Here is a 25,557-nt window from a genome sequence, read left to right as displayed (position 1 = left end):
AAGCAAAAATTGAAAAAAAAAATCCATCAAAATTAAGACAGGTTTGTAACACAAATATTTGACTACTCTGTGCAAAGATTAGACAAGTGATCATAAGAGTTACTGAGTAAGGTTGCCTGTGAGTTCAAAATTATTAGCAATGATTAACATTAATATGACAAGAAACAGACTCTACATACTTTGTAGTCATTCTTCTATTTTTTTTTTAAATATACCTCTTTTAATCTTATGTATGTATGTATAGGGTTGTTCACTCTCTCTCCCCCGAACATTTAGAAGAAAATCTTTCATTTCTCTATACTTTAGGTTCTTCCACACCAAATATTTGAGTTTTCAGGTTGGCATAGTCAGAAGTGACTGCATTTAAACAATTCTTTGTCTAAGTTTACTCAACTGCTTTCCTCCAAGACAAGGCTGAGAGTCTTCTACAGCTACCTTGAAAAAGTATAACAACAAGATGGTTTGTTCATTGTTATCCGTTTTCTGACAAATTCTGCTACTCTAGATCACTTGTCAAGGACACAGAGGATTATTGCAGAATGAAAATGATACATGAGTATTTTAAATCAAGACAGAAATATTTGAAACTTTTTTTCAATACTACCATGATAAGAAACAAACTAAGTTTTGCTCCAACAAGTCATTTCCCTCCTCTCACTTCTCCATTATTTTTGCTGATAAGAGAACAGACATAAAACTTAACTTCAAAATTTAACTTTCAGCAGTCCTTCAGAGGACATCTGACTTAAATGTTTTCTAATATACAGTCTGTAAATTTGCACACTTTATTTCTTCAAACGTTTCTTCAACTGTTCTAGATGCCTTCCATTAACATCCTGGAGAACTAATACAGTGGCTTTAGAATGAAGTGGATTAAACTCTATAGTCATCAAACAACAGAGATCTATCAGTTCTTTTTGACAATTCTCTAAACCTTCCATAAGCTTCAGCTGGAAAGCTGGATCCTTTTTCAGCCTACTAACTTCAGGCACTGAAAAGCCAATCAAACTTGTTAGAATATCAGCAGCAAAATCTACTTCAAGATAAGCTGAACCATCAGAAATTTTTGCATTTATACTCCAGGACCCACTGCTGCTTGTGAGGTTTCCAGTGAGCGTAACAATAAACCCCTTAACTTTCAGAATTGTAACAGTTTCTGTTTTTTTTGCAAGGAGAAGGGAAAGATATGTAAAAGGTGGAGAATCTAAATCTAAATGTGCCTCTACTGCTCTGCCAGCAAAGTTCTGTGAACCATACTTCTGCTGATGTGCTTCTGGATCCATTTCTGAGAAAAATACAGGCTCATCTTTTAACATCCTTCTGTCAGAAGTGTACTGGTATTTACATCTGCTCTCATCTAGGTCTGTATCATACTGCCCTTCAGGAAAATTCTCCAACGAAAAATCTGCAGAACTGGAGGTCTCATGTACACTCTTGTGCTGTGAAAGCCTACTCATGCGTTTTCCATCTCTGTCAAATACTCTTCTTCCAAAAGCCTTTTGATTGTTGGAAGCTTTTACAGGCTTACCTCTTTTTTTCACATAACCTTTTTTGCAAGTCACATTTAATGACGAATTACAGGAGCTTCTAGATACACATGGAAGTCTCTTGCTAACTAAACCTATGTTTCTGTTCATGACCGCTGGTGGCACTTCTTCCAGCTCTTTTTGCATCTCTTCTTCCAAAAGAATGTCATCTTCTAAAGGAGCGTAATTTAAAAAGTCATTGACATATCCCATGGGAGGTGAAACTTGCTCATCTGAATGAGGCAAAGGACTTCCAAATTCCTGCAGCAAAACATTTCCACCGTGTGCAGTCAGTGAACCTGAGACCGTACTAAAATTGTTGCTTCTACTGCAGTATCCACTTTCCAAAGATGTTTCATTGTTTAAAGCAAATTCATTATTTTCATCAAGACTGGCTAAAAGCTCTTCATCTGAAGGGCCCAGGGTTTGTTCTAATGCATCCACAGGCCTTGAAATAATTTGGTCATGACCAGCTTGTCCAACAGAATTAGGGTTTTCAGTTTCTCCAATTAATCTAGCAAGGACTCTTTCCTGAGAATAACCCTCCATAAGAGTATCCACTTCACCCCCCAAGAGTTTCACATTTTCTACTTTAAGCAGAAGGACTCCAAGACCATATGAAACATCACCCTGTAGAGTGATTTTTGTTCCAGGAGGAAGATTACTGTGGAAGGCAGGCACTGGTTGATACTCTATGCCCTGAATTTGATGTACCCCATCAGTTAGTTGCAGCATCAGCATTCGAGTAGGCTTTGCTTCCCAGGGCTTCTGGAATGCCTGAGTACTGGCTGTTACTTCTTCATTTACGGTATTTTTCCCTCTTAGCTTCTGCAACTGGGAATATACTGGCTGGCTAACATCAACCAGTGAATCAATCTGTATGGAGTAGAAGCCTGACAACACTCCTCTGGGAGTATCTAAAATGTAGGCAGGCAAAACGGGATATTCCAAATCTCTTAGATCGGTAAGAAGCCATTGCTCAAATACTTGCCTGTTAATCTGATCTTGACTTAAATTACTACTATTATTTTCTTTGTGGATCCAATCAATACATGCGTCCAGCCACATCAAAGGAACTTTAACATGCCATCTGGATAAAAGCCAGGACTCCACTCTTTCTGCAATGTTAGATGTAGACATTTTCTTTTAAGTTAAGAGAGTGAATTTCCTAGAACAAAAGCCAAAAAGACATATTCACTCTTCTGACAACACGTACAGTTATGACAAGTTTCTTGTTCGTATTATATAGAAATTTGCTCTCAATTCAAAGTTCTGGTATTCCAAGTGTGACAATACAGAAGCAATTTAAAATAAAAACAGGTATACAGATACTAAAAACAAACATCCATTTCCAATATTTAAAGTTTCAGTCAGCGTTAAAGTATGTGCAGTTTACTCATCATGTAGTATCATGAAATTATAGACACTTCTACAAGCAACGCTGCTTGGTGAGTTCTCCTTTTCCACTGATTTAATTAGAAGCATGTAACTGAAATACTTTTGTTATGGATGGAAAGCAAATGGACAAAAAAACCAAAACAAAACAGAAGTAGGTTGTTATATGTCCTTTTTTGTTTGGTTGGGTTTTTTTGTTTGTTTGCTTTATTTCTGTGAGTGCTGCTCTTAACACCCAGTTTACTTTAGAAATTGACCTCAGAAGTTATTCTCACATTTCATCAGCACTGTTATGGACAGAAGAGACCCCATCTACAACAGAACCAAGTTGGTGTTTGTCAGCACTTGTATCACAGGGGTGACTTTTACACTGTAACTGGATGAAATCTTTGTATCTGACAACAGAAAGCTAGCTTGATATACCACTATTAAGGGCACTGTCCAAATGCCTCTTTTTAAGGCACTGACAGCCATGGGGCATCAACCACCTCTCCAGGAAGCCTGTTCCAATATTTGATCGCCCTCTTGGTAAAGAAACGCTTCCTAATGTCCAGTCTAAACCTCCCCTGGCACAGGTTTGAACCATTCCCACATGGCCTACCACTGGATCTCAGCGAGAAGAGCTCAGCACCTCCTTCTCCACTTGCTCTCCTCAGGAAGCTGTAGGAAGCAATGAGATCATACCTCAGCCTCCTTCTCTCCAAACTCAAAATTGTTAGCGGCTCCTCATAGGACATGCCTTCACCAGCTTTGTTGCTCTCCTTTGGACGCAATCAAGGACCTTCTCATCTTTCTTTAATCACAGGGCCCAGAAGTGCACACAGTGCTCAAGCCAAGGCCGCACCAGCGCTGAACACAGCGGGATAATCACCTCTTCTGACCGGCTGGTTACGCCGTGTTTGATGCACCCCAGGGTGCGGTTTGCCCTCTGGGCTGCCAGGGCACACCGCTGGCTCACACTGAGCCCCATGTCGGCCAGCACCCCCACGTCCCTTTCTGCAGGGCTGATCGCCAGCCACTCCTCTCCCAGTGTGTACTCATGCCCAGCATTACTCCATCCCAAGCACAGAATACGGAATTTGTTCTTATTAAATTTCATGCCATTAATGATTGCCCAGTGCTCCAATCTATCTAGATGCCTCTGTAAGGCCTCTTGTCCCTCAAGAGGCTCAAAAGCACCTCCCAGTTTGGTATCATCAGCAAACTTGGTAACAGCAGCTGCATCCAGATCACTGACACAAATGAAGAGATATTACACTGTCCAACTGTGTCTGGATCATGCCTAACCCCTTAGAAAGGATAACCAAGGCGCTCAACCTCCCACCGTAAGAATGGTTAAGAAACAGCAGGTTTGGAGTATATGTGCCACTGTCACCCGCAGAAAAGAAAAAAACACCCTGCCTCCAAGTTCTCCCCGAAGGCCCACCACTGAGGACACCGTGCACTTATTTAACCAAAGCAAAGCGCCAGGCTGCCACTCGCGCGGCGCTGCCTCGGCGGGCCGGGGCCCTGAGGGGAGGGGAAGGGAAGCGGGCTGGGGGGGGGTGGGGTGGCGTGCGTGTCGCACTCCGCAGCCCCTCGGAGGGGACCCCCAGTCCCTGCCCCTCGCCCCGTCCCACCCCGCCCGCACTTACCGAGGCGAGGAGGCGGTACCGGCGGGGCGGCCTAGGCTCCCGCCACTTCGGGTTTGGGAGAAGGAGAAATAGGGTGTGGGGGGGGGGAAGGAGAGGTGGGGGAAGAGAGAAAAGGCTGCAGCCCCCTCACGCAGCTCCCGAAAACGCCGCCCGCGGCAGCAGCCAATAGACATAGCGCGTCGCGCGCGCTTTTAAGCCTCGCGAGACTCCCGCCTCGCCCCTCCCACCTACACTCCCCACCCCTCACACCCCCCCTCACCCCCCCCCCCCCCCACCCCCGTCCCCGGCGGCTCCGGGCAGCGAGCGGAAGGCGGAGTTTTCCCAGCCGCCATTTTCTCCTCTCACGATTGGGGCTGTTCTGGCTCTCCTCTGCCGCCCCCCCGCTGCCTGCACCGCTCCCAGCGCGGCTCCCACCGGGTAGGTAAAGAAACCGATCGGCCGTCGCCGGCGGCGCGGCGGGCGGGCGGCGCGGCCTCCCCCCCGGGGGGTGAGCGCGTCTCGCCGTGGTCCTCACGGAGGGCGGGGCGGAGCGAGGGGGCCCGCCTCTCGTCCCCTGACGGGCAGCGGGCTTGCCCAATGTGGCGGCGAAGGGCCCGCGAAGAGGGGTGGCGGCGGGGCCAATCGCCTGGCGGCGGTGGTGGAGGTGCGCGTTGGCGACGGGGGGCTGCTCCCCTTTCTTTCCCGGGCGCGGTGGGGCCGGCGGCGGCGGGCGCAGGTACGCGCAGCCCGCGGCGAGGTGTCGCCGGGCCCGACGAGGAGGGGGCGCTGCGTGCGCGCTGGGGGCGGGGGCGGGGACGGGACAGAGGCCCGGCCGGGCCGGGCCGGGCTGGGCCTCACCGGGGCCCCCGCCGCTGCCATCGTCCCCCCCTCTCGGCACCGCTGCGTGACACAGCGATGCGGGAGGCCCGCGCCTCCCAGGTCGTGGGGCCTCAACCCCCCCCGGGGGCCGCCGCCGCGCCCCGCAGCGTGGGGCGAGGGTGAGAAGAAGAGCGGGGGTGTCGCCGCGCCCGCTGGTGCTGGGGGTCGCCCCTCCGGCGGCGGAGGGCAGCCCGCGGGCCCTGGGGGCCGCTCCCGCCCCCAGGGGAAGGCGAGAAGGCGGCCGCCTTCTCTGCGGGCGGCCCCGGGGTGCTCGGTGGCCCCAGCCAGCGTGGCTCCCGGAGGGGCGGCGCGGTGGAGGCCGGCAGCTCTAGCGGGTGCTCTGTAAGGGCGGGGGAGCCTTCCTGCGCCCGCCCGTGGTAACTTCATGCCCGGGGCGAGTTGTCGCGAATTATGGCGGACGGAGGGAAAAGCGCCCTCGGCCACCGCCTGCACGGAGGCGGGAGGCCGGCGGGGCGAGGCGGAGACTGGCCCGCCGCGTTCGGCGGCGGCGGGAGCCCGTCCCGCTCCGTCGGCCGCGCCGGGGCCAGGCCCGCCGGGCGCCTCCTTTGTGTCTCCCTGGGCAGAGGGGGGTAAATCTCCCTGCGACCGCGTGGTGGTGGCGGCTTTTCCGCTGCCGGCTCCGCCTAGCAGCGGGCAGGCGCCATTACAGCGGCCGCCATTTCTGGTGGTCCCCTCCGCCGCCGGGGCGGCGAGGCGGGGGCCGCGGGAGTTATGTAACGCCGCCGGAGCTCCGCCGCCCGGGATCGCCTCCCCAGCGGCGGGCGGGCGACGGAAGCCGGGCCGGCGGCGGGCGCCCGGGCCGCGGGCGGGGAGAGAGAGAGAGAGAGAGGGGCGGCCAGGAGGAGCCGCTGCGCCCCGGAGGCAGCGGGGCTGAGGCGCGGCCGGCGTTTCCCGGCTCTTGGCTCACGTCTGTGGTAGCTGGAGCCGCCTTCCGTGGCCGCTTTGTCCTTTCGGTGTTCGCAAAAACACGGCATCCGTCAGTTCCATCCCGCGACCTCGATTTACCCAGCCGAGTGCGGCAACGGGGAGCGCCTTACGTGCCCGCGGCTGGGGAGGTTTGCCTAGGCGGGTAAAATACGTGCGACTAGGGCAGACGGAGCCCAGAACAGTGTATTACAGTTCACTCGCGCAGGCCTAGAATTCTTGGGATGATTGGACATAAAATAACCCGGGGTCCTAAAGGGCTATTTAAGCCGTGTAAAAATCTGCCCAGCCTCTCCCTACTCTCCCTCACATAACAGCATTTTGGCAAAGTCTGGCAGAGATTTCGCTATCATTAAATCTGTGTGTGCCCGTTAGCTCACTTTAAGTGTCTGGAAAGACCAGCGTGGGCTGGGAAGGCAGTGCCTGCTGTTAGGCTGTACAAGCAGGGCAGTAGTTGCAAATTAACAGCTGTCTGAGAGTACATTAACAAAGCTGCATGCACCTTATTTAGTTTTTTTTTTCCCTCCGCGGACACCAGAATGAGTGGCTACTATTTGTTGAGGCAGTGGAAATCAATAAAATATAATATATGATTGATTGGCTGTTGTTACCTGTAGAAACACATTTTTGAAGAGTAAGTTGCAAAGTTACTTCTTTTGTCTAGACCTCTCTCTAATGTGATTACTAGTATTCTGAGATCAACTTAACAAAAGCAGGTCACAGATAAGTTTCATATTTCAGAAAATCCTAGTGAAGTTCAGCTGCTTTTGAGGTTCTTGGTTGTGTGTGTACAGAGAATTATATATAACTGCAGATGGTGGTATTTCTAAAAGATTTTTCTCCCAATGTGGCTAGATGTTGTAATTTGTCTTTAGTTCATCTACTGTACTTGAAACATTCTAAAATGCCTGCTAGTACATTGGTAGAGAAATTATAAAACTAATGCTGACAATTACCATAATAGGGCTTTTTTTTTTTTTTTTTTAGTTTAAATTGTTTAGAACTAGACAGCAGGAGCAGATTTTATGTAGTGTCCTTAAAAAGTAAATCCAAGGCATGTGTCATATAACATATTGAAAGTTGGAGCTGGATGCATGTTCATTTTAAGTATCTGAAAATAATTTTTAGTAAATGTGGCTACTTAAAACTGGTACATGACCCCAAAATGTAATTCAGACTAATTGTTTATCTGTAGGTTTGCAGGCTTAGGTTTTATCTCCTCTTAGTGGTGTGTTTGGCCTGGGTGTGCTTTTTCTTCTATAAAGAAGAATTTTGCTTCAAAAACTCAGTTCAAACCTCTGGTTTTTGGCTGTAGTGAGAATCAGAACTGTAAGTGATCAGAGTCACAACTGATATATGCTGTTTTCATAGGCTCTTGAAGCAATAGGCTGTCGGATTTTGATCCCGCCCAGCATACTTGAGTTTTTCTCTGCAAAGATATATAATAGCGGTAAGTTCTAGAAGCAGGCATTTCTTTTTGCTTTTCCCCTTTAGCACGATGTACAGTTTGCCTTTTTACAAAGTAGATGTAATAGCTATTTTATTCTTCCAACAGGTTTTGCCTGCCCATCTAAGCGAATAAGGCAATGGAGACTGAACAACAGGAAGAGACCTTCACCAACACAGAGACAAATGGTAAATTTTTTAAAGGACTATTTCCTTTTAGAAATAACCTCTTGAAATCTTGAGACCAGATCATTACACATGCTTTTAAAGCATAAATCTTTCTGTTGGCATATTTTAGACAGGGGATGAATGGCTGAAAGTTATGACTAAAGATTTGAAACTATTTAATAATTAAATATTCGGTACTTGTGTGGAGAGTGTGAATATTTAAGAATACTGTCAGGCATATCCATTAGTTATATTTCGTTTATAGAAGTTTTTACATGCAGGAGTATAAATATGTAAAATACCTCTAAAGATCTTCATGAGAAACTTCTTGGGCATAATTACTGAGGAAGTTAGGGCGTTAGTGTTTGATTCGTTTCCCAGACAGTATTTGAAGTGCTACTTTAGTATTAGTCCACCAGTATTTCAGTGTTGGACAAACTACACTTGAGCTTTTTGACTGAAAGGTTTTTCCAAGTTGTAAATTATGAATAAGTAGTAAGTGGGTGATACTTAACTGTTTTAAACAGCGTGTCATGGATTTCTCACTGGCTGTGTGCAACATTCTCATTTAAACCATAGTTCATAGATTTCAAAACAATTTTTAGTGGTTAGGTTGATATGCAGGCTGGTGAAGTAAAGACCCACTTCCACGCTATGGATGCTCAGAACAGGCATCAGTAAGTAGTGTTGGGCTAATAGGAAAGTATGTATTATGAATATAGAGCATAACTTTGGCACATGTTCCATTTCATTACGACTTTGAAAGTTAAATAAATGTCTGTGTTTCTCCCCTATGGACCTCTCTACAGGCAAACGTCCTGCAGAAGATATGGAGGAAGAGCAGGCCTTCAAAAGATCTCGGAACACAGATGAGATGGTTGAATTGCGCATCCTGCTTCAGAGCAAAGTATGTTTTTTTGGTTCTACTAGTTTTGCTTATGGCATTGCTCAAGACAGTGGTGACAAAATGTATTTTGGGTTATATGTTTAGAAATAATATGTACTTTAATATGAGATAACTTATTAGGATTAATTTTAAGTGTGCGTGAATGGGGGTAAAAGTGTACTGCTGTGGAATTACCTTCGGTGGTTCTTTTAAAGGGTAAGTCCCTAAGGATCTGTACAGTTACTTTAGAAAGATGTACTTGATGAAAGAAACAGAGCAGTAGAAATTATAAGGTGTTTCTACATTGAGTGGAAGGTTGTTATTTTGAGAGGGATGACTGTATTAGTCTTTGGAGAGGAAGCAGTTTAGAGAATTATCAGCTTGTGATTGCAAATTAAATACGAGAGGTAAGATGAGAACTTCCTTAGGATTTTGGTAACTCTCCCAAACAGATCTACTAAACTTGTTCAAATGTATCAACAGGAAGAAATGTAGGAGTATTGCTTCAGGGATTGCAATGGTTTTGTTGACAAGTGTATATAGTTACAGTAAAGTTTGCTATGTATGTATTTCCTCTGGTGTTTTCAGTTGTTATGGATGATTTGTACTTTCTGAAGTATCTCAGTCTTGTGTTGGCATGGGAGAATGTTGCTGTAATTGCATGGCATTCCTGACCAACAGTCAAGTCACATGGGGTACCGTGAAATGTTTTTCTTGCTGTTAGCATAATGTATGATCTGTGTAATAAAAGCAGTACTTTTGCATGTAATCTACGAAATAAACTGGTAAAAATATAGTTTTTCAAATATTCTTCTTGACCATCTGCCAGTTTATTGTAGTTGATGTTAGAAACTTGAAGTTAGTGGCTGTTAATGTTGGCTTTAACCTTTTTCAGAATATACTGCCCTGAGAAGTCAGTTAAGTTACCGAGGTATGAACCAAAATTAGCACTTGAAATTATCAAGAAATATTTGGAGTGCAAAAGTAGAATTTGCAAATATGTTCCATTTAAAAAAAAAAAAAAAGAGAGAAAAAAATTTGACCCAATATATTAGGGAAATCATCAATCTACATTTATATTTATACAGTATAAATGTTTTTGAGAGCTGTGGTCTATGAGACTGCTTTAACACAGGCAGAATTGCCTAAAAATTTTAATTTGGAATTGAAATATTAGTTGCAAAACTCAATATCCTTCTCTTTGCTAAGTTTAGTGGTAAGAGCTGTTGGTCATTTTTCCCATGGACAAACTATATCAGTTTGTTTCAGTTTGATTTGAACCCTTCAAAAGCAGTGCCCACCTGCCCCCATCCTCTGGGCCAGCAGGGTAATGCAAAAAGAGATTTACCATTCATAGTCTTGAGTTCAGAAACATAATAATCTGTGTTGTGTTGGCATAACATAACTTCTGAAAACTATTTTCCAGAATGCTGGAGCAGTGATTGGAAAAGGTGGCAAAAATATTAAGGCACTTCGTACAGACGTGAGTATACATGAGTTTGAACTAATTTAACACCAATTCTTTCAGAGCACTACATCGAAATCTTGAATGCGTGCATTTCTAGAAATGGGAGCAATTCAACTCTAGACACCAGTAGTCTAGTTACAAGCCATTTGTAATGACTGCTAAGAGTAGATACCTTAGTTCTTCAATTTCTACCATAATTAAAACCCAGCTTGACTCATGTAGGAGGAGAGGTTTAGATTTAATCTCTTCACTTTTGAATAGGATTCCACTAAATTACACACTTCAAGTGAGTTAACATCCTAATTAAAAATATTGACAAAGCTTAAAACCCTTAATTGTACCATTTCCCATATGCGTAAATCAATTATAATACTACTGAAACCATTGCAGGTGGCTGGCTTAACCCAGTGATAGAGGAATTCTTTAACTTCCTTTAAAAAAGCAAACAAACAAAATGGTCCATCTGTTCTTCAATGGCTTGCACATGAAGCACAAAAGCATTAATGTTTAGGTTGCTTGATTTAAATACGGGTATAGAACAGTAAAGGAACATTCTGTTCTGTTACTTGGAAGCATTTTTAAATGGTCATGACTTTCTTGCCTATTCACATTTTCCAGTGGGTTGACTCTTGTGATTAGACACATGCTCAGCGTTAATGTTGTGTATTTATAAAACTTGGCAACGCTTCTTAAATTCCATTTGTTTACACTCCTGTACTTAACATCAACTACAATTTCAACGGTTTTTCCAATCAAGACTCTGTTCAACCGAGATTTGGCAATATATCATTACAAATCAGTTCCAACTAAGTTCATAAACTACTGCAACTAGAATTGAGGCTTAGGTTGAAATAGTCAGGAATCATACATACGCTCACTAACTTTGGCAGCCAGTTGCTTTTTTTTCAGGGTGTTTTTCCTGTGGGTTTTTTTTCCACTTATTTTTTTAAGTAAATCAGTACGTCACCTAAGTCCGAATACTTTAGATTGGTCTGGATGACTTAACTTTCCCAATTTTCCCAAGGTAATACCAATCTCGACAGGTTTTGTGTCTACCCTCATGAGCCAGCCTGCTACTGAAACATCATATGTTAAAAGTAAAAGGTAGTTTAGTCAGATCAAATGACTCTTTTTTTTTTCCTAAGGTCCATACTGTTAAGCCACAGTCGGTGTAGCAATCCGTTATTGTGTTAGTCTTCAGAACAACTTAAGCTTGTTTCATTAATTGAGAGTAATGAGTATAGTTTGTATTAAATTAAAATTTATTGCTTTTCCCCCTTTTCCCTCTCCTTGTTTTTTTGGCCATATATCTCCGTTGCCCATGTACTGGATCGACTTGCCCCTGCGTTGCCCACCATGACGTTGGCCCATCCGCCCCTGAACGCCCATGTGAAAACCCTGGTTGGCTATGCCCAAAAATGTGCTCGTTGCCAAACGGGTACCATACTTGACAACTTCCGATTGAATGCCCATGCCCAATGCCAACATCCACGAACGCCAATGACCAATGCAGTACAATGCCAGTGTTTCAGTCCCAGACAGCAGTGGCCCCGAGCGGTATGTCCCAACAGTTTATGCCTCACTGCCTGATTAGAAAGAGAGAAATGTATTTTATTACCTGCCTTTGATATAATTAAATAGTATCCCCTTATAGACGGTGTATTGTTTTTTTTCAAGTTTTCTGTCTTATTTTCCCCATTAAGTCTTTTTGTCACTGAACTTTTACGTGAGTTGCCCACCCAAACAATCCACTAATTTTATTTCGATGGAAGGAGCACAGCTTCAAGTGTTGCATATTTGCTGCATTGTAAATCAAATTGTTTCAAAATAGTCTCTCGCTCTGTCTTTGTGGCCCACCTTGCTCCCCTCAACATTGCCTGTTCATAATTATTTCTGATGAAATGCTAACTCTGGTTCACTTTCCTTCACTTCTCATTTGTTTTGTCTTTTTTTTTGTCTTTCATTTGTATTTGTTTTCTTGGAGAGCCCATTAGTAATCTGATTTCTAACTGGTCTCATAACCTTACTCCAGATACAATGTTCACCACTTGCATATCCCCACTTTTTCTATGAGAAGGTGTGCCAGTTTTACCAATGTAATAGCGAGGGTATCCTAAATTAGTGGTGGCGGGGAACATGAATATTCACTACTACTTTCAGTTCTGCGTCAATTTCTTGCCCACTTAATCTGAGCCCTTCCAAAAGCCCATTCTTGTCTTTCTCTCTCTCTGCAAGACCTACCTAATCTTAAATTTATCATGCATATATATTGGGCATAAACAAAGATGCATGTGTTGTAAATTGAGCAAACAGGTTTACTTTAAATGGGGAATATTAACTGTAAGCTCTTCTGTGTAGTAAATCTTGTTATTGTCTGTATTCATGAAAAAAATTTACTTCTACTCCTTTTTTCTACCTTCTCCATATTGTCTGGCATTGTGGCATCCAACAGCATCTTGAGTATAAGTGCAGATATAGAGACAATTGGAGAAATCTTGAAGAAGATTATCCCTACTTTAGAAGAGGTATGTCTCTTAATGTTTCTTTTTAGAGGTAAAAGTTTAGCTTTTGAAACAAGATAGTTCTGGATAATTTACCACTTTTCAAATACGATAAATTAGAAAATTAAAATGAAACCCAAAAGGTGTTTAAAGAAGAGTTACAGCTCAACTGCATGTTGGTATTTTTTTGGTAGAGGACAGAGTCGGTCACAATTTATTAAAGTCACAATTTATTAAAGTAACATTTTGAACAGCTTCTCTCCCTTTCAAAATACTTGCCTCCTGACTTCTTTCATCCCCATTTTGAAGTAATCCTATTGTAATTGTATCTTGCATTGGCTTTGTAAGTAAGACTATTACACTGTTTGATATATTCTTAAATCTTTGTAGAAGGTTGTGCAGTGTAATGTAATAAAGAAGAGAAACTGATTTTACATCAGTTTATGTTGAGGTGAGGTGATTAAATAGTTGTGATCCCAACAGTGGAAACACAGAATTACAATTCAGCAATAAATCAGTTCATACCATTGTGTTTGGAGAAGAAACTTCACAAAATTCCAAATTTAAAAAATTTTTTTATGACTTAATATTTTATTCTTTTCCTTGTATGCATCTTTCTTGCAGTATCAACACTACAAAGGCAGCGACTTTGACTGCGAATTAAGACTTCTCATTCACCAGAGTTTGGCAGGAGGAATTATTGGTGTCAAGGGTGCTAAAATTAAAGAACTAAGAGAGGTACCTGTTTATTGTTCTTCTGAGATCTGTTTTTTGTTCAATAAAGATCGTAATGTTTTGCATTCATAAGGGGCAAGTGTAAGTATTCTCTGCAGTAATTACTTCAGAACATACTACATACATAATTTTCATGTTCTGAGATCTGTGACTTGCAACTTCCTTGCAAACCCTGAGAAGTAAAGTAGTTGGTGATAGAGCCTAGGACTTCTTACCAAGCTTCTAAGCAATATTTGTACTAGAGTAACGAAGGTTTTTTGAGGGGTTTACTTTTAAATTAAAATGGTGTTCATCACTCCTAGAATGAACAGCTGCATAAATTACTTGACTGATGTGGTTGAACATGTGAAATGCAGCTCCACAAACTCTTATGATGATAATTTGATAGATATCTGAATTCTGCTATAGAAGGGCTTTTTTTTTTTTTTTTTTATTAATATTATTTAATTCTACCTCCCAGAAGACCACTGTTTTCTTTCAGTGAAGGTATGGGATTTAAAATAGCTAATGGTCGCTATGAATTTGAAACACCTGTTTTTCTGTCCTTTCTTGGCATTGTATTAGAGGCAATTGCAGGTCAGTTCAGGTATAAGCTGATACCTGTTTGCATGTGTTGAGAAAGGCAAGATAACTAACTAGACATAATCCTAGCAACACTGCTGTCTTGCATCCAAAGCATGGGGTTTTGACATGTGAAGGTTAGTACAATAGCTTGCAATGTAAGCTTGCAATGGATACATGGTCCTCTTGCTAGTATTTAATTAAATGATGATGTAAACAAGCCATAATTGAAAGAGAGAAAATTGAACTTTTTTCCTCTTCATACAAAACTACATCAGCACAGGGTTTAAAAAAGGCAATCTTAAAATTAAATTTGTTTTGAGAACTCAGAAGCAGGCATACATTTAAAATGGCTGGGAATTTAAATGTCTTTTTGATTGTTTCTTTAAAAAAGTTTTAATGGGTTTATTAAGTTGTTTAAAATACTTGTATTAGACAATCCTTTTTTTTGTTTGTTTGTTTTTTTTTTTTTTTTTAATTCAACAGAACACTCAGACCACCATTAAGCTCTTCCAGGAGTGTTGTCCTCACTCTACTGACAGAGTGGTGCTTATTGGTGGAAAACCTGATAGAGTCGTTGAATGTATCAAGATTATTTTGGATCTTATCTCTGAGGTAACATTTATTAAATTTATTTTATTCTTTCATTGGCATTCATGAATGTTAGGGAATATTTGGATGAAAAATGGTATCTTTTGTTCCTGTTTTGAATTCAGTACCTCCTACTTTCCCAGTAACAAAGTGATTGACTGTTACCACCTTTGGAAACTATTTAAATTTTCTAGAATTGGGGTACACCTTGTGGGTGAGGGAAGCAATTTTTGGTGCTAGTGGGCTGTTACCCCTGCTTTGCATATGTTGTGGTTTAAACCCGGCTGGCAGCCGAACACCACACTCGCCCTCCCCCTGCTCAGGGAGAGGAGGAGAGTTGGAGGATTAAAGGTAAGGAGACTCAAAGATTGAGATAAAAACAATTTAACAATTGGAATAAAAGATAATAATTATAATAACAACAGTAATAATAGAATATACAAATGAGTAATGCACAGTGCAAGCACTTCCTGGCCAACCCTCATTGATATACTGAGCATGACGTTCTGTGATGTGGAATATGCCACTGGCCAGTTCAGGTCTGTGGCTCTGGATGTGCTTCCTCCCAGTTTCTTGTGCACCTCCCCAATAGCAAGACATGGGAAGTGGAAAAGTCTTTTAATTTTTTAGCAGCATCTAAAAACACCAGTATATTATCAGCATTCTCATACCAAATCCCATGCTGAATCCAAAACACATCACTGTTCCAACTGCTAAGAAGAAAAGTTAGGTCTATCCCAGCTGAAACCAGGACAGCATATCATTAAGATGCAAAAGTTGGAAGGGAGACAAAATTTATTTGCCACTGATCAGTAACAGCAGGTTCTTTATCATAGTTAAGTTCACAAGAAGCACATCACCATCTCCTCCTTTCTTACCAGCATTGTGAAATCAAGACCGTGTTCCAAATGCATAAATTCATATTTATACATGTAATACAATAATGTAATATAATAAGTGTATAAATAAAATAATAATGTAATATAATAAGTGTATAAATAAAATAAATAAAATAATAAAACCATGCAAATTTTAATAGTTCTAATCGGTTCGGGGGGATTGTTTTTCTGTTTGTTTGCTTTAGTCTCCAATTAAAGGACGAGCCCAGCCTTACGATCCCAATTTCTATGATGAAACATATGACTATGGTGGCTTCACAATGATGTTTGATGATAGAAGGGGACGTCCGGTAGGCTTTCCGATGCGTGGAAGAGGAGGTTTTGATCGAATGCCCCCTGGCCGTGGTGGACGACCTATGCCTCCATCGAGAAGAGATTATGATGATATGAGCCCTCGCAGAGGACCTCCACCACCTCCACCAGGTCGTGGTGGAAGAGGTGGCAGCAGAGCTCGTAACCTTCCTCTTCCTCCTCCACCACCTCCTCGTGGAGGGTAAGTTGCTGAATAAATGCATCATACAAAACTCTTGTGGTGTATAATCTCCTGAATCACGTTCATCTTTCCAGTGTTTTTTCTGTTTTCCCTGTTGGTAGTGATTATGCAGGATTGAATATGTACTAGACCAGAGTATTTTGAAAAGTGCTGGAATTTAATTATTCATTGCACTGTATAATAATCTACCAGGACTGTAAGCAGTATTTCTGAAACTTCTGTCACTCAGTACTTGGCTAGAGTAGGTTAAAACTGTGTGTGAACCATGAATGTGAAAACTTAAATTAGAATAGATGAACTAGTTTATAATGCAATTCACATGCTGCCATTTTTTTCATTTTAGAGATCTTATGTCCTATGACCGGAGGGGCAGACCAGGAGACCGTTACGATGGCATGGTATGAGTTTAAAATTTGCTTTGTTCTGTTTCGTAAGCACAGTCAGCATGTACTTAAGTGTGGGGCATGCATGGTTCTGGTGATACAATCAGAATGTTGGTCCATACAAACAGTCCCTCCTGTGGAGGAATGTTTGGGGTATCTAAGACATGATCTTTTTCTTTCCTCCTGCCAACAAAAACAATACAAGAAGTTTGACTGTGCTCTGCCCTGCAGGTTTTCTTGAATTGACTGTTTTCTAGATTTTTTTTTTTTTCAATCAGGATGACAGAAATAAGGGTTGGTAGGCTTTTCAGATAAAGAAAACACATCAGAACAACATTCTCTGAAATTCTTTGATTCATATAATCATTCTTAACACTAGTGTTGGAAAACACAAGTATAGGTAGAATAATACAGATTATAGAATGTTACCTATTAAGAGCTGTAGTTGATCTAGAAGGTGATTGCTCTTCTGAATCAATTCTGTCTATTTGCTGGTTTCTCTGCGAAAAATCGACTGTAATTCCAGATGTTTTGGAACTAGGCCCTCTGCTAAATTGAATCCTAAATTAAATTGGATGCATTGAACTATATTAATACTAATATATTTTGAGGAAAAAAATCTCTCATAGTATATGGGAGCTTAAAAATACTTAAATATATTCTTCCATGTTGTATGCTGAAATGCAACTTCCCAGCAGTCACCTGCTGTTGTACTAGATTCCTCTTTCCTGGGAAGAGGAATCACATGTATCTGGGAGGTAAATCTCTACAGCAACAATCCTCTGGCTTTGGTTGGCACCTTCTTTAAGATAACAGGTGAGACAAGATTATTTTTTTTATTTTAAATGAATGGAAGAGAAAGGAATGGAGAAGAGCTGTGAAATGAGCTACCAAAATGGGCTTTACACATTGCTTTCTCCTTGAGAGTAAGTTACTGGGAGTACATATTGCAAGAATGTCCCATACTTACTAGAAATATTAAAAGGAAAGATTCGCACACAGTTATATTAAAAAAAAAAATATTACCTATGCTCCTGAACATGTTAAGAAACTGGAAGAATTGAGAAGTACACATCCAAGATTCCTTATTTGTATTTACATGTTTTCACTGCTCGGTTTTTGTGTTTTTATATTTGCAGCTAATAAATCCAGTGCCAGAGAATATAAACTGAGCAGCTTGCCCTTCTTTGGGTATCTGGTTGAGCACAGTCTTACTCAGCTTGACTCTTGGGCAGTAGTGTATTCTATTTTAGTTCCAGCTAGGAAATCCATTTTGAGTTCCATTTAGCCTGACTTCTGTCAGGTTGACCTTTGCTTTCTTGACAAGAGTTTCCGCAAGAAAGCGGAGTCATCTCTGTTCTTTTTTTTCATTCCAAAAAGCAATTTTATTTCCTCTTCACAGTGAAGATGCTCATGGCTTTGGCTCCTTTATGACCAAGTGTCATAGCCTGCTTATAGTGAGGACTGTTTTCCCACAAAGACTGTATTTAATTTCTAGTTTTAGTTAACCTTGATCCTAATATCCTAAATTGTGTAAGCAGATGGGAAGCCCTCATTTGGATTGTGAGCTGGAAATGTCATGCCAGAAATGTAAGGTCTTCCTATGCTACCCCGCATTTCACATAGAAGCCATTCTCTAGCAAAACATTTAAACTAGATGGAGTAAACCAACGTCATTGTGGTTTGTGAACTAAGTAATGCATGGGAAAGGCTGTTGTCAGAAGGCAGACATGCTCTTTCACATAGATTCTATTTTACATAGATGCAATAAAAGACAAGAATAGATGCTTTTCTCAGATGAATATCTGGAAAATCATGGCAATATTGTATCTACAGAAGTAATGCTTTGGGAGGTGTGGTGTGTTTTCTTTGTTTTGTTTTGTCGACCAGCTCTCTCCATTACAGGCAGAAAGATTGAGTAGTTTAGGACCTTAAAAAACTGGACACTGAACTGTGAATTTTCTGAAATTTCAGAGATATGACAGTATAGACAGCCTTGTAAATGCTGAGATGAGAAAAACCCATGTTGATTTTAAAAGGTAGATTTATTCCCTTTGCCCATGCAGTCACCTGCTTAACATGTCTCTTTGTCTAGCTTACAGTTTTAGTTTAATTACGCACTGCTGTTGCAAGAGTTCATTTGGTTTATAAGCTCTGTTCTGAAGTTTTTTCCTGAAGAACAGACTTACGTTGTTTCTCTGTTAGCAGAGCTATATATTTCAGTGTGTAACTACTCCAAATCAATGGCCTGTGGACGATAAGGGCTATTCTGACAGTTGAAAAAAGCTGAATATATTTCCAATATTTCTTTAACACCTTCATCCTGATGGGTCTTTGAGATACATAAATGCACACTGATACCAGTGGGAGGGGTAGAAAATAAAGTGGACAAGCATATAAAGTAATTTTATCCCCTTGCCTCTCTTTTAATTAACCGATCAGATACTAAAATTTTCAATACTAAAAATTTTAAAATCTGAGTTAGTGGAGACTTAACTCAGAATGTCTCCTGTTAAGTGGACTGTCTCTTCACAGACTTATGTGAGCAGCTTCAGACATGTAATGTGCTTTTGAATCTTCAAATGCTTCCTGATTCTTGATTTTTTTTTTTAACTTGTATGTGTACATACATGTGTCTTGATGTATAAACGCTTGAATAAAGGCACATACACTTCAAGAAATATAAAATGTTCTTCATGTTTTGAGATGTGACATTAGCACACGTAAAAAATCAGTAAAGGAAGACTGTCTGACAGCTCATCTATTTATCCATGCAGATGGTTGAAGAAAATAACAAAATTTCACTCTTCTAGGTCACTCTGTTAAAAAACAGAAAAAAAATGATAAAATAATTCAACATCAGTTATGACTACATGCATTTTTTTTCCAGTAAAAGTTAAGCTTTTTGCTGTATCCAGCCAGTGTTGTCATCTGGTTTCTGTTCCAGTACCAGTAGTCACTAGCAGAAATGAGTCTGTAGAGCAGGGTATTCTGTTACGTATGTTAAGATGCCCTGTTTGAGAAGCTGGCTTAGAGTGCACAAATGAACATTAATTGCTGAAATTGTAGAATTCTGAAAGGAAGATGCTATGTGTTACATGCTTTTAAAACATAATTAAATTTCTAATATAGTTAGGCAGCAGTAGATTGTTGGTCTAGTTATTGGCTGTATGAAGTATATGGATATTAATTGGTAGAACATGGGCATCAGTGTCCTTCCTGCTTGACCTGCTGTTGTCATAATCACTGGCATTTACTTGTTTCAGTCTTATTAAACCTTAATTTTCTAGCATGTGGCAGAAATAAAAGATTTTTCTATATAATAGCACTTGAAGGCGTTCTAAAACAAGGGGGAAGAAAAAGCTTTTTTGAGCTTTGCTGCCATTAGCTGTCTGACCTGCTTTGTTAGAGGAGAAAACCTGTTCACACCACAGACAGGGGAAAAAGTGAGCGTGATCACTTACAGTTCCCTCAAAGTGAAATTAAAAGGTACCGAGTCTTGAGTATAAATGTTTCTCTGTACCAGTACTGTATTTGTTTCTCTGTACAAATACAGTATTGTATTTGTTTGCCAAGTTACCTGTAATTCTGCATGACATTAATGTAATTTAGATTTCTTTCTACTTTTCCTCCTGTTATGTGGTGTGTGGCAGATGATGCAGTGTCATGTGGATGCCTGCGATGACATGCAGCCACCAGAGTTGGTGAGTATGCTCAACCTTTTTTTAAAAGCTGCTTTATTGAACAGGCTAAGTGATAACAGCAGTTTCTTGATCTTGAGCATAGTTAGTAGCAATTTGCACCTGTTGAAAATCATAGGGCTACCCTTCTGACTCAGAATCTATTGGTAGTTTGTCTTAACAGCGTGTCCTGTGCAGACAGTTGACGTTAATAGAAATGTGGAAGTATGCAGCAGCACAGCCTGTAGCTGTTCTTGCCTCTCCTACACCCCATTTTGTGTCATAAATAGTAACTTTCTCCATAACTTGTGCACTGCAGATGCATCATTTAGGATATATATTTTGTATTAACTTCATAATGTCGTGCTTTCTTGTATTTCAAATAGCAGATATTAAAAGTAGCTTCTTTCTTAGATTTGTCAATAAATTATCTTTAATGTTTTTGAAAAGATACCATTTGATCAGATAGGTTTTGGGGAGGGAAGTGGTCGGGTTCATCAGGTGTTCATACTGTCTAAAAGATGGCAAAGTGCTACCAAATATTAAATGTCAGTTCTTAGCTTACATTATCTGTATTTATGTAATTGCCTGACTCATCTACTGTCAGGTTCATTTGCTGTAGTCTGGGGAGTTGGAAACAATCAAGGAAAGGATTGTTCTTTAAAACAAATTAGCCCAAAAAGGGATCCTCTGGCAAATAACGACAGGAATATGTCTATGTGTATGCAGTATGCTGCTCTCATCAGCCTCTGAATTAAGTCTTAAGCAGAGTCTGTCATTCTGCAGTTTGGAGTCCACTACAAACTCTTAAATTGTGTTACAATCTGTATTACTAAGTAATGTGGTAACACAATATGAATTGCTTGGTGACTGAGGATAAGCTCAACTCTGGTCTGAGTACCTGCCGTTTTGATATTCCAAAAAGTAGCAGATAAACAGTATTTGGCAAAAGTTACTGTGTTACCGTTATGTGAACAAGTAGTTGTGATTGGTTGAACTTGGCTGGCTGCCAGGTGCCTACACAGCTGCTCTCTCACTCCCCCACCTCAGCAGGGTGGGGGGAAAAAGTAAGATGGAAAAGCTTGTGGCTCAAGCTAGACAGGGATATCACTTACTAATTACCATCATGAGCAGAACAGAATTGACTTGGGGAACATGAATTTATTGCCACTTAAAAATAGAGTAGCGTGGTGACAGAGGGGGAAACCAGCAATACCTTTCCCCCACCCTTCACTTCCCAGGCTAAACTTCACTCCATCATTCCCTACTTGCTGGAACTAGATGATCCCTTCCAACCCAAAGCATTCTATGATTCCTCTGCCATGAGTGGTGCAGGGGGGATGAGGAATAGTTGCTTGTGGACAGGGTTCCTTCCTCCTCATGCTGTTCTCTTGCTCCAGTGTGGGGTCCCTCCCATTGGATACAGTTGTTCACAAACTGCTCAAGTGTGGGTGTTGCCAGCGGACTGCAGTTCTTCAAGAACTGCTCTAGCCTGGGTCCTCTTTATGGGGTGCAGCCCTTCACGAACAGACTGCTCCAGTGTGGGCCCCCCACAGCCACAGGTCCTGCCAGGTGCCTGCAACTGTGTGGGCTCTCCACGGGGCCTGCATCTTCCTTCAGGGAGTATCTCCCTGCTCCCAAAATAGGATCCTCCATGGGCTGCAGCGTGGCGGGTTGTTCCAGTGTGGTTCTCCCGTGGGCTGCCGGAGAATCTCCATCCCAGCATGGGGAGCACCCCCTCCTTCTTCACCACAGTGTGTGCAGGGTTGTTTCTCTCACTTTTTCTTCTCTTGCTTATCTCTCTCAACTGGTACACACATTTTTTTTTTTGACCCTTTCTTAAATGTTATCATAGAGACGCTACCAGCTTTGCTGAGGGTCTCAGCTTTAGGCAGCAGTGGTTCCATTTTGGTGTTGGCTAGAACTTGACCGGCTTTGTCCAGCACAGGGGCAGCCGCTGGCCTCTTCTCACACAGGCCACCCCAGAAGCAGTCTCCCATAAGTCAAATTCAGTGAAACAGTGCATATTTATTCTCTGCTTCTATAGGAAAGTATAAAAATGGGGTCTTCTGCACTTAGAAGTCATTAGATGAAGTGAAGCACTTGATATCAAATATTGGTCTACAGATCCTGAAAATAAAGAGGCCAAGAGCGCTTGTTGCAATGATTCAGATTCTGTATGTGGTGGTTTTAGCAGAAGAGAAGTAACTCCTGTCATAATTACCTGTTCTAAGATACAAAGGATTGTATCATAGTCTGAATCAAGAGACAGGTTACAGAGCTATTCCTAAGAGCTTTTTCTTTTTTACCTGAAGATGTAGATGAAGTGGGAGAGTTGACAGTCACAAAGTAAACTTCTTGTCCCAAAATGGGAGACTTGAGTCTCCCATGAGCTCTACTGGTAGCATTCGTAATTTTAATTTGAGTAATACTAGTTTAGTCCAAGTGTCAGAAGTAGGTCAGCATCAAGAGCTGTCTACCAGCAGCTGAGTTAGTGAGACTGCTTGGTACAGGTGGATCCTTTATGTCATCTTATGCCTTACTCCTAGAGGTTTTGACAGGGCAGGGTAAGAGGTTAATGAGATTTCCCCCACCGACCCCTTTTGTTTATGGTCTGCCATCTTTGCCTCTGTTTTTGATGCTGCAACACTATTGTATTTACAGTAAAGTTGGGCATTGAGATATTTGCATAAAATAGACTCAGGTTCAAGAATATGATATTTAAGATGAAAATGCGTTAATGAAGTGTGGCTATTAACTATTTAAAGTTTTTTTTCTCTTTCTCTTACAGTTTGAAGGTGGCTCTGGATATGGTAAGTGTTTATATAGAACCTTTACATGTACTTCACTATGTAGTTATAAAAGGACTTGATGCATACGTTTAAATCAGACTATTCTTATGCAGGAGGGCGTGGTTCATACGGAGATCTTGGTGGACCCATCATCACAACACAAGTAACGATTCCCAAAGATGTAAGTAAAGTTGACTTGCTTTCAACTTGTGTTTTCTCTTAATTGAAAGAGTCACAGCCGTTTCACTATGTAGGTAAATCACAAGTATCTGGGGTGTTTGATAAGTACTTCTAATATAAAACAAATGTTTCTGAATCACCAAAAGTCTATTCTTCAAGCATTTGTTTTGTATCTTCACTGTAGAGACACACTAAACAATTGTACGCATTGTTAATATTCAGTAATAGAGATGGTCCATGTAACTTATTTTTGCAAATGAGCAAGTGGTTCTCACAGTTTTATCCCATCTGTGTTTATACAATTAGTATTGCAGGGGATGTTTTGAGGCTGTAAAGAAGTAAGCTTCCACTGCAGCTCTTAAAGCTAAACTTACGGAAGCTACTCAAACACTGCTGTGGTTTTTGTAACTTATTTTAGAGAGAAAGTTGTATCAGGAAATGAATGCTTGTTTTCTCCTCTAGTTGGCAGGATCTATTATTGGAAAGGGAGGCCAGAGAATCAAACAAATACGTCATGAGTCAGGAGCTTCAATCAAAATTGATGAACCATTAGAAGGCTCAGAAGATCGGATAATAACTATTACAGGAACACAGGACCAGATACAAAATGCACAGTATTTACTGCAAAACAGGCAAGTTAAAGTTTAATGTTGTTCCTACTCTTAATTTTAAACTGACGTGTACATTCTAAAGGTGCTTTTCTCTGTGATACAGTTTTTAGAAGGCAGGTTTTAAGTCACTATTTGAACCTAACATCTCCAGTTGTAGTTCTGCCTTGATTCTCTTCTGTTTTCCATTCTAATTAAAATGAAGACACCCTCAAAACTAATCTTGCTGGAAGACGCCTTAACCAACTAGTCCTCTCATTTCTCTGGTGAAAACTGCTGCAAAAAACTACTTGCAATAAATTACATAGAGCCTGTAGAAAATGTAGAAGATTTCAGTGGATGTTGGCCTAGTTCTGTGTGGAAGACTAGTGATTTTGTTGTTTTTAGATAACTAAATTGACAACAAATCACAGTCTGCCATATGGCACAGACCATGCCTCTACAGGACAAGTTGAAATCTATTTGGTGCTGTTATGCAGCATTTCACACCTTGCTGACATTACTTTTGTCTTTTCTGCCAAATACTAACAGCTTCAGATTTAATTTGCATAGTTTTGGTTTATTAACATGTTGGCTGTCATAGCAGATTTTAACGTTTTAACTTTTAATGTTTGGCTTTAGATGACTAGTACTTAAATGCGCCTAAAATAAATTTATAATAGCTATAATTATTAGCCATTAATATTTTAAAACTATTTACTTTTAAATGTATTAGGAATTGAGTAATTTGTAAAATTAGTAATTTGATGTGCTCTAAGAATGTCATTATGAATGTTGATGCAAGATGTATGGTCCATCATTCTAATACATGCTTTTTTCTTTTTCTTTTATAGTGTGAAGCAGTATGCAGATGTTGAAGGATTCTAATGCAAGATTATTTTTTCTTTTTTATAGTGTGAAGCAGTATTCTGGAAAGTTTTTCTAAGCCTAGTGAAGAACTGAAGGAGTCCTGCACCTTTTTTTTTTTTTTTTAATCTGCTTCTGTTTAAAAAGCCAACATTCCTCTGCTTCATAGGTGTTCTGCATTTGAGGTGTAGTGGAATCTTTGCTGTCCACCAGATGTAATGTTTTAGTTCCTTACAAATACGTGGGGGGAGGGAAAGGGCACACGAGACTAACAATGACATTTTGAAGCAGCAGCAGAGAGAGTGAATTTTATTTTTGTTCATTGTTGGTGGTAAATTTTAATGTTTTTCTGTAATTGTTGTGAACACCATGCTATTATGTGCACTGTATTTTTTTTTTTGAAGGGGGAAAACTGGTAGTCCACATGTCCCTGGCATTCTTTGAGAGCAGTGACAATGTGATGCTCTTTTGTAAGAAACATCTATGGTTTTTAAATAAATTTAGTGAACTTATTCTTGCTGGTCATTTTTGTTCAGATAGACCTAGGTTAATACCTAAAATGGATAGACTCATTTTTTTTCCACCACATAAATGAAAGTTCTGTTTAAGCTTGCTGTTTTGCTTCAATATAAATAAATTTTATGTGACTTGGGTTTTATCTTTTTTTCAATTAAACTGTGTGAAAACAATGACTGCTGTGCTATATGGGGAAAAAATGAAGAAAATACTAATCCAGACATTGTGTAAAACATTACATTTTTGCAAGTGTTTGGCCCTCTTTGCAGTACATATATATTGGTGACAGTATATAAATAAAACATTTTAAAACTTCGTGATGTCACTGAGTAAAGCAGTGGTTAAAGTACACCTGGTTATATAGACAGCTTGCTTAATGCAGATAACACTGTTAGAAATGACAGTTGCTGTACCGTTACTGAAGTATAGTTGTTTCCTGAGCTTTC

General features: G+C 40.9%; 2 protein-coding genes across 13 annotated transcripts; one reads left to right on the top strand and one right to left on the bottom strand.

Moving 5' to 3' along the window:
- Positions 1–218: 218 nt before the first annotated feature.
- On the bottom strand, positions 219–4,978 carry RMI1 (RecQ mediated genome instability 1). 4 transcript variants are annotated; one of them, XM_032981834.2, is made up of 2 exons: positions 4,901–4,978; positions 219–2,694 (listed from the first exon to the last, which is right to left on the bottom strand). In XM_032981834.2, exon 2 carries the CDS (start codon positions 2,664–2,666, stop codon positions 786–788), a length of 1,881 nt encoding a protein of 626 aa, XP_032837725.1. In that variant the 5' UTR covers positions 2,667–2,694; positions 4,901–4,978; the 3' UTR covers positions 219–785. The 4 variants fall into 4 exon arrangements, with proteins under 4 accessions (XP_032837725.1, XP_032837722.1, XP_032837723.1 ...); XM_032981831.2 differs by lacking the exon at positions 4,901–4,978 and adding an exon at positions 4,556–4,808; XM_032981832.2 differs by lacking the exon at positions 4,901–4,978 and adding an exon at positions 3,523–4,545.
- On the top strand, positions 4,860–25,107 carry HNRNPK (heterogeneous nuclear ribonucleoprotein K). Of its 9 annotated transcripts, none has more exons than XM_032981837.2 (16): positions 4,861–4,972; positions 7,730–7,808; positions 7,914–7,993; positions 8,770–8,879; positions 10,285–10,341; positions 11,840–11,883; positions 12,779–12,851; positions 13,452–13,565; positions 14,610–14,738; positions 15,799–16,106; positions 16,450–16,504; positions 20,143–20,193; positions 22,961–22,982; positions 23,060–23,142; positions 23,604–23,773; positions 24,583–25,107. In XM_032981837.2, the coding sequence occupies exons 3-16, from the start codon at positions 7,945–7,947 to the stop codon at positions 24,614–24,616; spliced, it is 1,299 nt and encodes a 432-aa protein (XP_032837728.1). In that variant the 5' UTR covers positions 4,861–4,972; positions 7,730–7,808; positions 7,914–7,944; the 3' UTR covers positions 24,617–25,107. The 9 variants fall into 9 exon arrangements, with proteins under 9 accessions (XP_032837733.1, XP_032837729.1, XP_032837728.1 ...); XM_042787925.1 differs by lacking the exon at positions 4,861–4,972 and adding an exon at positions 5,142–5,270 and having other exon boundaries at positions 8,782–8,879; positions 24,644–25,107; XM_042787923.1 differs by lacking the exon at positions 4,861–4,972 and adding an exon at positions 5,142–5,270 and having other exon boundaries at positions 8,782–8,879.
- Positions 25,108–25,557: the final 450 nt, after the last annotated feature.

This window comes from Tyto alba, unplaced genomic scaffold, assembly GCF_018691265.1.
Source record: "Tyto alba isolate M040663 unplaced genomic scaffold, T.alba_DEE_v4.0 Super-Scaffold_13, whole genome shotgun sequence".
Classification (NCBI taxonomy): Eukaryota; Metazoa; Chordata; class Aves; order Strigiformes; family Tytonidae; genus Tyto; species Tyto alba.
This window is presented reverse-complemented; position numbering and strand designations above follow the sequence as displayed.

Bases quoted from the DNA above. Each gene is read 5' to 3' on its own strand.
- HNRNPK (XM_032981838.2), top strand. From the start codon at position 7,945: ATGGAGACTGAACAACAGGAAGAGACCTTCACCAACACAGAGACAAAT. The intron at 8,880-10,284 runs GTATGTTTTTTT...ACTATTTTCCAG, and splicing joins GCATCCTGCTTCAGAGCAAA to AATGCTGGAGCAGTGATTGG. The intron at 23,143-23,603 runs GTAAGTAAAGTT...TTTCTCCTCTAG, and splicing joins AAGTAACGATTCCCAAAGAT to TTGGCAGGATCTATTATTGG.
- RMI1 (XM_032981834.2), bottom strand. From the start codon at position 2,666: ATGTCTACATCTAACATTGCAGAAAGAGTGGAGTCCTGGCTTTTATCC.